We start from the raw sequence: 13,879 nt of genomic DNA on the forward strand, positions 1-13,879 counted from the left end.
TACCAAAAGTGTTTTCGTGTACTGGGGATGATAATTTTAGTTTGATTTTTAGTTAGTTTGTTACATTAATTCAACATGAAAGAATGGAAATTAAGCACTGTGTTTGTTACTGAACATGTATCTTTTTTATTAATTTAATCTGCCCACATTTATTGGAATGATGTATAAGCATTCTCTTTAAAATACATCTTGTTATCAGTTTGCTTGTTTGTGTTTTGCAAGGTATATTTACAATTTTGGTGCCAGAGTTTGAGCTGCTGATGTCCTTGACCGGATGTATTGGAGTATTATTTACAACACTTGCTGTTCCGTATATTGTTGCATTATTAACAATGTATGGCGATTTGGAACCATCGAATCTTGTGGAGAAAGTCAAGAGAAAATTGACATTCACGTTTTGTGTTTTAGCACTTGGTTTTGGGATATACTCTACAATTGCTGGGATCGGAGTTGCAGTATATATGATTCTTTTTCATATTGTATTGTAAATTGACTGTGGGTATGTGCGTATGTTTTCAAACACTGTAGGCTTTTCCGTAGGGAAATATTTTAAAATGTTTATCAAGTAAGAGAACCAAACTTTTGAACTAAACTAGCTTGGGTATAAGTTTATACGCCTGTTTGAACAATCTCGTCTGAACGTACTACGAGGAAAGCACACGTGTATGATCAAACCCTTCATTTTGTAGAGGAACCCAGCGGTGAATTTAAGACAACAATGTGACTCAATACTGGTAGTAATCCTTAGTAAGTTAAAAATTCCCTCCTTCGAGTAAATTAACATGTGCATTGGAAACATGTCATGAACACAATTACTGCCGTACTAATGCATTATCAACACATACGACGATATGTGTGTAACTTGTATTTAAAGTGACAACTTATGAAGTAAATACACATTATAAGGCATTAAGTGGTGTTACCTATTAATGAAAACGAATGAACATGTGTTAATCGACAATAAAATAATAATTTGAGGTTATGACTACATGTAGTATTATCAATTTAAAAGATGGTGTATCTTTAGATATTTCAACATTTTGAACATATATGTACGTAAGAAATTCTTACTTGTCCTAAATTGGCAACGGAAGTATGCTGTGTGCCATTTACAAATGTGAATTAGGCTAATTTCTCATACAATTGAAGTGTGTATTTTTAATTAGTACAGTAGTCGGATTGATTTTGACCGTAACAAAAACACACCAAGAAATAATATATATATTTTTCATTACCAAAATAAAATGCACGTACATGTATTAAATCAAATGTTTCAGACATTATAATAAAACTTTCCACAACAAAACTATGATAATTACTTATGTCCTGACCTTACGCTCATCCACACGTTCAATATCATGTATCATATTTATGTATTATATGAATATTGAAAATCAATAAAGAAATGTTCTGAAAGAGTATTCCCATTTGTACCATTTGTTCAATAATGTACTTGTCTTTAGAATACACTGTTTAAGTGTTTAAGTTTTATTCAGGACACAGTATGAAATAAAAAAACAACAACAAAAACCAAGAACAAGTCACAATCCTGGCTGAATAACAATGTATTGTTGCTACAAATGTTGAATACATAAACAGATAATTAAAATGAAAAATATGATAAAAAAAATCAATAAATAGTACAATAAAAGAAAACATGTTCTTCATGCGGTACAGTTGATTTTTTTTGTTTCCATACTGTTAACACATATATGGGTTAAATGTTCATTTGTGATGCAAAAGTAATTAAATTGAATTGGATATTGTATAGATTGAATGAAATTACAACATCACTGACATAATTACAATGAAAAACAATTGCAATATTATATACTAAGTGAGACTTACTAGAGTGGTGCAGCCATGTTTACTCCACGAATTGTTCACAGGGCTCGATATTGGCGGTAGGCAATAAGAAAACACCAAATATATCCTAGGTATACCAACATTCCGTCTGTGATCCCGGGAATTTGAGTACCTGATCGTTTTTAATATAAGAAGTATTTGATATACAAGGAGTCCATTAACCCCAACCCTCAAAATACACAGCAAAACCAAAGTTAAGGCACGACTTATGGATAGTCTGCCTGAAGCTGATGTATCACATTTTGGCCGTATACATTTAAGGCCTAGCATATCATGGCAAAGCTCAATAAAGGGTATATATTTGCAAAGTCTGGTGACACATTGATAAAATACCCAGGTGTCAATTAAAAGACCTCTTTACTGTGACAAACTTTCTTCCACTAGGGGCACAGGCGTTAAACTGTGAAAAGGCGCCAGTCTAGTCTACTGTACCTCCAGTTTACTTAAACAGATAATATTCAAAAGATGATTTTTCTAAAATTTAATCATTGTAACACACTTAGAGACAATTTATAGTTCATAATAATAACTTACAGATAATTAAAATGGTTTTAACGCATCTGATGTTTAATAAGAATATTTTGCATGCAATCTTCCCTTGTTTAATACTTCCGAAATCTGTATTTCTATGACATAGGTTGTATGATAAGCTGGTCAGTAAAATGCTTGATATTTTGGTTAACTCTCAAATAATTGTATCATTGTAATATATTTACATACGAAGTCTATATTAGTAAAGCTAATAAAATGAAGTTTGATGATATTTATTTGAGTCAGGGAGACTGAAGTTACGTAACCTTTACAGTTTGAATTTCAATAAATAACATATAAGCCTATAAATACATGAAAATTGTATCTTATTGCTGCGTTTTTCTTCTATGCCTCTTCAAAGATGCTAAGAAGTTGTCAAAATATCAACAACAAAACATAAAAAATAATGTATGTACCACATTCATCGAAGTAAAACATATCACAATCAACTAACACATATGACCCGAAGGCACTCAAAGCATGTACGCTATCACCATAAAAACAAATAATATTTTATTCGTCATCTCATCTGTCGAGAGAGTAATTAAGTGAAAGATGTTTCAAATTATACTTCAATAAAATGCAACAATTTAGTTCTAAAAGATATCAATGACAAACGATGGTGTAACAGGTGCGCGACAGGGGCTCATATTATGTCTGATTTCATTTACTGTTATGATACCCTGTGACGACACGATGCATGGAACAAGCAAGTATTGCCTATACTGTATATTTATCGTGATAGTGATATTTTCGTATGTTAGTGGAGTATCTTGTAAAGATAGGTAAAATTTCAGCGTTTGATTCATGGTTAGTAATATACGTACGATAGATTATCATCTTTACATGTAAGATTCATACTGTTAGCTCTGACGTATATTATTCAATTAATTTTTATCAAGCATGCAGTTTATCAATGCAAATACATGGTAATGTATTTCATCTATCTAATTAGATTGTTTTTTGGTTGGAAATGTATATTTGAGTGCAATAGTGTTTCGAAACCCTTAATTTGATATCTATGTAAATTACTTGTACACCACTTACGTTTTTTCCCTTTGAAATTCAAGTATTAAATAACATAGAATGTTTGAAGTAACCGTGAAATTCAAACACTGTATTCAGAAAACAAATGTTATTCACTTTTAGAAATGATGGCCTACGTATGCTAACAAACGTAAGAGAATATGTGAAACATATATGAAAAGGATATTTTGATATTATTAGGAGTAATATTACGCAAGTAGTGGGTAACCACACGCAGCAGTGTTAATCGCCAACAGAAACTTAATATATGAAAACATAACAACAGTCATACCAGCACCATTGTATTTCTGAATTGACATGAGCAGGTGATTATTTCTGATAAAAGTCCTTGTTTAGTAGTGTGGGGAGACGATCATGCCGGTGAATTCAGTGGAACTTACTTCTCTCAACATAGCTGATTCACACGAGACCTGTCATTATGGTTTCAATTATTCGTCATGTGACAAAAACTTTAAATCAGATGCACATAAATGTAGCAGCAGCGAGGATGAGGAGACTAAAGGCGAGGATACTTTGACGTAAGTTAGTTGGTATATAGAAGAGTGAACTGGTATAAAATGTTATTCATTGTTCAATATTTATATTTCCACTCAATTCAGACTCAATGAACCTACCACAGTTAACTCAAGTCATTTTTCAATGAACTATATCAAGTCCGGCGTAGGAATACATTTGTTGAGCTTGGACTGTATTTTTTTAATTCCTTTTCAAAAGTGATCATATTTATATGAAATAAATTCCTTTAAAACTAATATTTGTTTTAATTCGCTATTAAGTTTGTTCATGAAAGAAATCCTAAAAGTATTAACCATATGTAGACGACGAGTGATGACGCACAATTCGGTAAGTTCTGTGGTAGACTTGCACAAGTCCCTATTTGTCAAAGACAAAATATTGTACAAAATATCAAAAAAATATGAACATAAGGATTGAATAAAGTTATGTTGAGGTGTATGGGGGTATAAACCTCAATAGGTCTTGAGACAAATTTAGCAGTTCATAATAAATTTGTCTCAATAGTTCAGTTCATAATAAATTTGTCTCAAGACCTATTGAGGTTTATACCCCCATACACCTCAGCATAACATTATTCAATCCTTAATTATACGTTCCATGTCAGCATGACATTAATGCTATTCATCCTTTAACTCTTACTTTTTCCAATGTAAAAATATGTATATATGCATTTGAATTGCACATTATTTACAATTGCTTATAAATTATGATAATTTATACGTATTATGCATCAGTGGCTTGGAAAACGTCAATATCTTTAACGAATTCATGACTTGTTCAAGAAGACTAAAGAATGTAATAACCGCATATACATGTATTTATCTATTTGATGTCCCTCCCCACTTAATAAAGGTGGCGTATATGATAATCACTTGATCTCTCATCGGTCCGTTCCGTCAGAAGCTTGTGTACAAGATATATCATTCATCCCAGATTTAAATCATAATCAAAACATAACATTACACTATCAAGTTCATCGGTCAATGTTAAAGTAGCACCACGTTTGAAAGAAAAGAAAATCATGCGTAAAAGATCTATTATTTATCTATCATTTAACCATGTGCAGATAACCGTGCTAATGTCATTGTCCCTTCTATCAAAGGCCAATGGCCAATGTTTCATCCATACATACAAGTTAACTATCACACCATTGATTTTTTCCATTTTTCACAGTACCATTCTCTAGAACGACTTCGTTCTCTTGGTTCTCTTGTGATGACATTTCCCCCCCAATAATGCGAAAGGCGTTAAAGGCACAATGAAGCATTCGTCGATAAACAAACGACTAGGGCCTATAGGAAATAAACCCAAGATGAAATCGTGCGAATGAATTCATTTTTGATCGACATCTTTGTTGAGTTTGGCGACCGGATCTTCCAACAATAGTTATATGCCTGCTTGGCATACCCATGGGAGAAAACTGTACCACTGTGTTGATCGACTGGTTTTTTTTGTTTTCATACAGGCTGATGATATTAAATAGCACACCTGAAAATTTCACCTATAGGCCTATTGACCATGTATATTATCATTAAATAACAACACTTTTATTGACATGTCGATAGGATTGGAACTTAAAATATAGGTCATGAAGGAATTTTCATCATCAGACGCTTACCTCGATCTTTACTTACACCGTACCAAGCAGGGACAGTTTTCAACTAAGCTTTATAATAAGCGTGATAATTTCAATTTTCCTATTGTTTATTTTCAAAGTGGTAACACCCCTGCATCCCTACCTATGGTTTTATATGTTCAGCTGGCTGTCTTCGACAGTATGCTTCAGTGAGTTAGCACTTTAAATCGGCAAAAGTTCCGGCCTATCACAAGGAGATTTAACACGAACATACCGCAGCCTCCCAAAACACACATACGCACTCACCACACACATACATGTCGCACGCACGGGAGGCCGTCCTTAAATGACCGTAGCTGTTAATAGGACGGTAAACAAGATAAACCAAACCAAACTAAGTTCCAGTCGATTCCATATTCAATAACTGTTGCCAAATGAAATACTATTTCCTAGTTTAAAAAAGAACATCCCGATCTCATTTGAAAACGTTCTATATCCTTGTGCGATGTAGAATCAAGTGTGTTCTGCGCTTCTGTGGCTTGTGGTTCCTTTGCCACCATCCTACTTCACATTTGAAATTGTGCCTCTCTCGGATTTGACTAGATTTGTAGGGTAAGTGTCGTCCATTAAGCAGACACTTACTATCCCGGAACACCTGACCTTATTATTCTGTATTATTTCAAGGGTCGCCATGCAAATCTTTTTGGTTTTGCTCAGATTTTATTATCATTTTATTTGATTTCAAATTACGGTTTCGTTATCATATATGTAAATGTTCTCTTGCTTCAGTACATATTGAATCATCCCTCAAAATATTATGCATGTTTATGTAAGCCAAACATCATTTTGATGTTTTTATTACACCGGAAACCTTTCAACTACTGCATATAGGTTATGTTGTATATACATGATGATCTGAATTTGCTTTCCAAGTTTCGAAATAGACTTGCTTCCTTTCTATTTTTAGAGATTTTCAAGGATTCATGCTCCTTATACCATCAAACATTGGCGTTGGCTTCCTCGGGCTTCCGTACATTGTTAAAATTCTGGGTCTGTTGGTAAATACGCAGATTTCGGTCTCTACATTCCTGGAATATGTTATGCCAAAGTCAAAGGCACAGACAAAACAAGGAGGACTAATGATTCTTTGATGTACATCAAACGAATCTCGGGTAACCATACCGTTAAATTTACTTTGGTTGTCGCTCCTCTGTAATCCTCAAACGAAATGCAAACGCTGCTTAGCGATTAGTCTGGCACCTTTCCCCTTTAGTAGAATAGGAGTTTAAACTCCATGTAGATTTTCAAGATGAATCTGTGACGAACATCTTAAATTTAAGCGTATACTTACAAATGTAGCTAAAATACACTTTAAGGATGAAAATAAATAAATTCGATGAATATACCAATTAAACGGTTTAAATGTATCTTTTTTAACTTCCGTTTTTCGATTTTGTTTTTATAAAATAAAACACTTTGTTGTCATAATTTCAGGGTGGGAGTGCTGGACTTTTTTTCCTCGGAATCTTGAACGAAGTGGGATCTTTGATTCTAGTAGAATGCGCCAAGCGCCTGTCAGAAAGGTAACATAAATCAATCTTTTTCTTAGGAATGTTAATATTTTCCCTAGCTGACCTACTCACGCTCTTGCTTCGTATTTCCAAACGTCCATGTAGACTGTTGGGCGATGACCTAACATAAACGGTATCGATAGATACAAGGCAAAGTAAAGTTGGTTATTCGTTATATGGTCGTGCCATAATTGAGGTGAGATTACACACATATATATATGCATGCGTATTCTGTAAAATCTGATACATGGTATACCAAGAACTCCTGGTCTACAATGATATTTCACGGGTTAATTCCATTGATAAGTAATTACTTTGAAACAAATCAATAGAAGGAAATGTAAATAAGATATTGTTTGATATTGTGCGATATACAGAACGTTCGAAACACGAAATATAGATGTATATATAGACAAAATATCCAATTTTAAAAAAAGATTGAGATTTTATCCCAAATTCAATTTTCCTGGTCCGGTATTAGCATTTCAATTTGAAATGTATATATCCTAGATGAAATCTCCCTAATATGAAATCTTTCGAAAGTTTGGCACCGGCATCCGGGTGTTCACTCTATGGAACCATAAAATCAGAAATTGTAAAAACTGAATTATATTTGCACAATTTTCCTAGTCCGGGAAAAAAGTAAATTAACATTTTAATTGAAATAGAGCTTTGTATTCAAATACTATATGAATTCTTCTTTTATTGATGTTTTATTGAAAACTGGGTATTTAATCCATGTGACCACAATAATAGAAATTGTAAAAATGGAATAAATTTTGCACAACTTTCCTAATCCAGAAATTTAATTAATTAACTTTTCCATTTGAAGTGACGTACTGTTGACGACTTGCATATCGCACAATATCAATTAGTATCTTATTGATTTATCCATCAATTGATTTGATTGAAATATTATTTTAGACAGGAGTTGTTGGTATACTGCAAGAGTTTATGGAATAAGCATAGTATTACATATCTGTCTATATGAGTTTAATATTAACTTTATTACTGGATTTGTATCTAATGATTTAATGATTTATCTTCAAAAATATTTTGATATCCCACATCTATGTTATTAGTTAATATCAACACACTACTCTTATTTCGCTATCACAAGTAACAAATCATTTCGTTTTAATGACTTCAATACCCTCATAATAAACAGCTGCTACGGACCTTCAATATTGTGGAAAAACAAGAACTAATTCATCAAATACATTCGGTTTGGTAGTATCCGTCAAAACAGGTCACCATTGAATAATGAATAACTGTCGAGGAAAAGTAAAGTTAGAAAGTTATTTGTTATTCCGAATAATGAATTTCGAATAACTGCCATCATGATAGGCGAAAACATTCCTCTTCACTCTGGAATATGACGATTGATATTTCGGATCTAGTTTGAATTAGAAATGAATTCATGGTGACCTATATGTTTATAGCGGGAGACGATGATGAGTCAGAATACACCTCTCCAATCAATGTTATTATTCATAAGGGAGTCCAAGAGAATATTCTGTCTACTTTTTTTTTAATTTCTAATTATTTTGGTCGCTTCCTAGGTATCAATTCTTTAGGCCTTTAGCAATACTGACAAAAGAGCTGAGTGATACAGTCTAATTTATTATCGGCTCTCATTTGATATTGATACTTGTGTCTTTTGTAAATTCTTCACAATTTTTGCTGGTACTATTACATTTCCAGACTAGTATCAAATGACAATAGTCCCCTTTCACAATACCGGTTATATAGAAGTAATCAGAGTTATCGTTCTTGATTTGAAATCAAAACGAGGCTATCAATTCCGGGTTTGATAGTCGATCAGCTGATGAAGATCCAGCTACAATTTGACAGTTCAACTTTAGTGACAGATGCTGTAATAATCTACGATCTTTGTGTGCTGGACTTGTTTAACGGTATGTACAAGGTCATTATACGTCTATTCATTGTATTTTTCTGTGATTCGACTCAACTTTCTAGAGTCTTTCGTGACGTTAGTCGACACAGGGGCTTGTGTTGTGGTATTGATGTCTTCGTTATACGACATTATATTTTACGCAACATTTTTATTCTTGAGCATTAATTTGCTACAGTGTGTCAGTGATTATTTTCCCATTAAGTTATTAACTTATTCGTGTAATATCACACAATATTGATAATTTGATATTGCATTACTTATAATTACTTACTTTAATCTAAAAATAGATAGTCTACGAGGTTTCTAATTTCGTTTTCGCCATTATATTTGTCGCTAAAGCTTGCGATGCTTCAAACAAGTTATGCGCTTCAAATGAAGTTTTCATTGAATACATTTGACAAAACGCTGGAGAAGTATTATATAATCTGAAAATAGATAAACTGTCAGAGAATTCTAAATAAACTTGGACAGTCAGTGAGTCACTGGAAACACAAGTTTGAACTGATTAACCACTTATATAATTAGGTTAGATTTCTATACAAAAATTATATAATATTGAATCATCATAAATTTATCTAAAAATAATTAAAAAGTTAATAGTTAACCCTCATTTGTATTTATGTCCATGATTTCATTACAGATCTCCATGGCTTCCAGGTCTTCAGCAAAGAAGTCTAAGGCTTGGGAAGGGCGAGGGGCAATGTGTTGTGTATTTGGTTGCTCTAATAGAACTTATACCAAGGAAAATGAACTTTCACAACATCCTTTTTTTCGCATTCCTTCTCGTGTCCTTAAATCTCCAGCACTAAAGAATAGATGGTGTTCATTAATTAAAAGACAGGATGGTCGTGATGGATTTAATTTAAAACCAACTACTGTTATCTGTGATAAACATTTCACTGCTCAGGAAATTCATATTTCTCTTGTTTCGAAGAAGTCGACCCTAAAAGAAACATCTGAGCCATCTATATTTGTATGGAAAGAGGAAAGATCCGAGAGAAAACCACCAAAGCAGCGGCTTTACTTTCCATTGCAAGAAAGTACAAGTTTAACTGAAGATGAAACAAATAATAAGGTAAATATTGTTTAATGATTAAAGTATAAAGTTACCCTATAATATCATCAATTGATTACTACATGTTATGAATAAAGCTAAATAGTATTGTGCATACATGCAAGTTTATATGAGATAGTTTTTTTTACCTTTTACTCTATATGAAATGACCTTCCAATGATAGAATCTACATGTGTAACCAAGAAAAAAACAACTAAACTAGTTAAAATTACATTATATACCTTGATAGAGTATGTTAGTATGTAATGCCAATTACATGTTCTGTTGGTCATGTTCATCTGCATTTTTTTTTCACTTATGATATACATGTATATAGTTTTCACTGTTTTTACAGGTCCTAAAACATGAATGTTCAGTCTCAATTGCCTGTCAGACAGAAGCAACTTATAATTACACATCACTTGACAAATCTTGTCAGACCAGCCAGCAGGATTTCCCCAGTTCAGTTGCTGATCATCAATATCATGAGCAGTCCGAGTCCAATTTATTGAATGAAATTTTAAAATTAAATCAACAAATATGTTGTTTAAAAGAGCGCATCGCAGAGCTTGAAAATGAAATTGAAGGTAACAAGTTTTCATTTGAAAAAATAGAGGACGATAAGGATGCTGTTCAATTTTACACTGGTTTTCCTGATGCTAAAGTGTTTAACTCTTTTTATGCATATATCTTAAAGAAAACTGAAAAATTGAACTATTGGAGAGGCCGAAATGAAGTGGATGACTCTATTCCAGCTTATCAGGAAAACAAAAGAAAACCTGGGAAAAAGCGTGCATTAACTGGAAAAGAAGAACTATTTATTGTTTTAGTGCGTTTGAAAGTTGGTTTGTTTGTAAGGGATTTGTCCGACAGGTTTCACCTTTCTCAAGGACACTTGTCCAAATTATTTACAACCTGGATAAACTTTTTGCTGTATGAACTTCAGGAGTTATTCCCCTTTCCATCCCAAAATATGACCAGACAAAACATGCCACCAGAGTTCAAGGATTATGATACAACAAGATTGATTATAGACTGTACAGAAATGTATGTAGAAGTCCCATCATCCATGGTTGCCCAGTCGCAAACATGGTCATCGTACAAGCATCATAATACTTTCAAAGTTCTAATAGGAGTGAACCCTAATGGGTGTTGTACATTTGTGTCCAATCTCTGGGGAGGACGTGTCAGTGACAAAGAGATAACTATTAAGTCTGGTGTGCTAGATTTACTTGAACCAGGTGACAATCTCATGGCAGATAGGGGTTTTGACATAGAAAACATTCTTCCCTCTGGCGTTTCCTTAAATATACCCCCTTTTCTAGGAGGACGGAGTCAGTTTACTGCTGAGGAAGTGGACAAAACAATGAAAATAGCTTCTCTGCGAATCCATGTAGAAAGAGAAATAGGGAGGATTAAAAATTATCATTTATTGGACGGTGTATTGCCACTCAGTTTAGCTCATGTTGCTGGACAAATTGTGAAAGTGTGTGCATTTTTGACCAACTTTCTCCCTCCTTTGCTTCCTCCATCACACATGAGAGTTACAAATGGCTGATACATGTAGGTGCAGGAAAAGTTTGAATTTAAAATGTAAATTAGGAATTATTCTCTCGACTTTTTATGCTATTCTGCCATTATAAATCCATATTCACTGTATATCAAAGGTGGGTCTTTAGGAAGCACTGGACACTTATTGGGTCAAATACAGTATATTATGTGGCCAGGCAGTTATAGTGTCCAACATTCCTACATAGTCTTCCAGTTCCAGTTGTGTACATTTACATATATACCTAGACCAAAACCACTGCTGATCTGTTACATAATTAAGTGATATATATGTATTAAAGAAATAAAACATGATAAACTGTCTGTACTAGTCCTTTTATTACATTTCAAAATGTTTTAAGTACAGTTTAACCTCTTTATCTTAGTATTTCAATCATGATAAGTCAGCATATTGGCTACATAACACATTTTCAAATGTAACCCATTCATCAGTTCGAGTTACATCGAGATAGAGATGTTTGACTCCTCAAGTAATCACCAAGTACTGCACAAAGAAATAGTTGTGACACATAATATTTGAGTATTCATTTTTATAAAACTGCATACTTGGTCAAGATATATATAATGGTGATTGGTCATATTAATTTGGTAACACAATGGATTTCTTATTAAAATTAATGTTTTTGTACTTGGTATAGGTATCAAGCATCAGGTAATTATAAAATGTAATGCATATGGTAATTGATGGCAATGCATTAATTTTTTCAAGCAATTGAATGTAATGTGTTATTGAAAATTCGTGGAATGGTAATTGAATTAATTACATTCAAAATGGATATATAGCCCAATTACATTTAATTACTTAATTGCATTGTACATTGTTTACTGATATTAAATAAAACAAATCAAATTCATAAATATCTAATATAAACTTCTCATATTCTCTTATCTTCTACTTTGAATGTTAAAAATCTTGAAAGGGTTTTTAATTTATTTATAGAATTTACCTGTAACTTAAGTGTTAGTTATTGCACAATGGAAGGCGATGAGAAAAATTATAATGACTTACTCACTATATGCATATGAAAGTAACATATATATATACCTGGCCAGATAATTAAAGCTAAAATTATACGGTCAAGTCTTTTACATGTACATACACATGTATGTGAAAACAATTAATTAATTCATATTGTTCCCTAGACAAAATAGTCTGTCCAGGAATTCTTTGTGTGACAGACCCAAAAATTCAATATTAAACTTAAGACTGTGTAATTATGGTCTAATCAGGAGTTTTGAACATCATGAAGTACCAAAAGACACAAGCACTGACTGCACTAGTACATTTAGTGCTTAATTATCTAAACTGCACAAATATTTTAATTCACTCTACATGTATCATATGTCACATTGTCAGATCTAAAATACAAATATTTTTTACGATTATGTTACTTTCACAAAGTAATGTGTAATTTAATTAATTACCATGTAACTGAACCCATGCTTACTAAATATATATTGAGTCAGATTGTAAAATAACACTAAGACTAAATGTTTCGGATGTACAATGTACATATTTTGGTCTCTAGCCTATGCAAGGTTAATACCTTGTTGATACTACATTTTCATGTTGCAGTAAAATGAGTTGATACACATATATATATATATATATATATCAGAAGTGATCAATGTATACGTAATGACAATAAGGCATGCAATATCAAACCACTAGCTTTGCATACTGTGTTTCACGTGTTGTGTGAGAAGTTCAGGAACAAACACTTTTGTGTAGAAGTTAAGTATTTTAGGCATGATGTGAGAATGCCAGAGGTTGGAGTCAAACTCCACACGCTCTAAAAATATTTCTTTTCCTAGCCAAACTACAAAGTCTGTCCATTCCAAGCTAGAAATAAACATCTGTCCTTGTACTTGATAAAAGTAATCATGAGTTTTTTTCAAATGAATTTTACCACAGTCATTTCTGAGATAAAACCCCTTGTGATCACAAGCTTCTTCAACTGTCATACCTGCCTTTGACACAGGACATTTAACCTCGAGTCCACCAAACTCCTGACAAACTGTATCAAATACTTTTCCATCTGGGCTAGCTCCAAGTCCCGGTATTTCACGATGAATTATAATACAACTCTTCTCTACTGTCACTGGGTTATTACTTTTCTCCATTTTATCAATATATGATTTAATTGCATTTTCTTCATTGTCACGGCCATATCGCACAGCAGGTAAATCTGTTATATTACTATACAAAATAGCACGCAGAACACTTTTTG

General features: G+C 32.9%; 1 protein-coding gene across 1 annotated transcript; it reads left to right on the forward strand.

Moving 5' to 3' along the window:
• Window positions 1-9,670: 9,670 nt before the first annotated feature.
• On the forward strand, window positions 9,671-11,948 carry LOC117321864. Its single transcript, XM_033876462.1, has 2 exons — window positions 9,671-10,100; window positions 10,435-11,948. Exons 1-2 carry the CDS (start codon window positions 9,672-9,674, stop codon window positions 11,635-11,637), a joined length of 1,632 nt encoding a protein of 543 aa, XP_033732353.1. The 5' UTR covers window position 9,671; the 3' UTR covers window positions 11,638-11,948.
• The last annotated feature ends 1,931 nt before the right edge of the window (window positions 11,949-13,879 follow it).

The sequence above is a fragment of the Pecten maximus genome, chromosome 2, assembly GCF_902652985.1.
Source record: "Pecten maximus chromosome 2, xPecMax1.1, whole genome shotgun sequence".
Lineage (NCBI taxonomy): Eukaryota > Metazoa > Mollusca > Bivalvia > Pectinida > Pectinidae > Pecten > Pecten maximus.

Excerpts from the sequence above, each read along its gene's own strand:
- LOC117321864 (XM_033876462.1), top strand. The coding sequence starts at position 9,672 with ATGGCTTCCAGGTCTTCAGCAAAGAAGTCTAAGGCTTGGGAAGGGCGA. Across the intron at positions 10,101-10,434 it reads AAGATGAAACAAATAATAAG|GTCCTAAAACATGAATGTTC; the intron begins GTAAATATTGTT and ends CTGTTTTTACAG.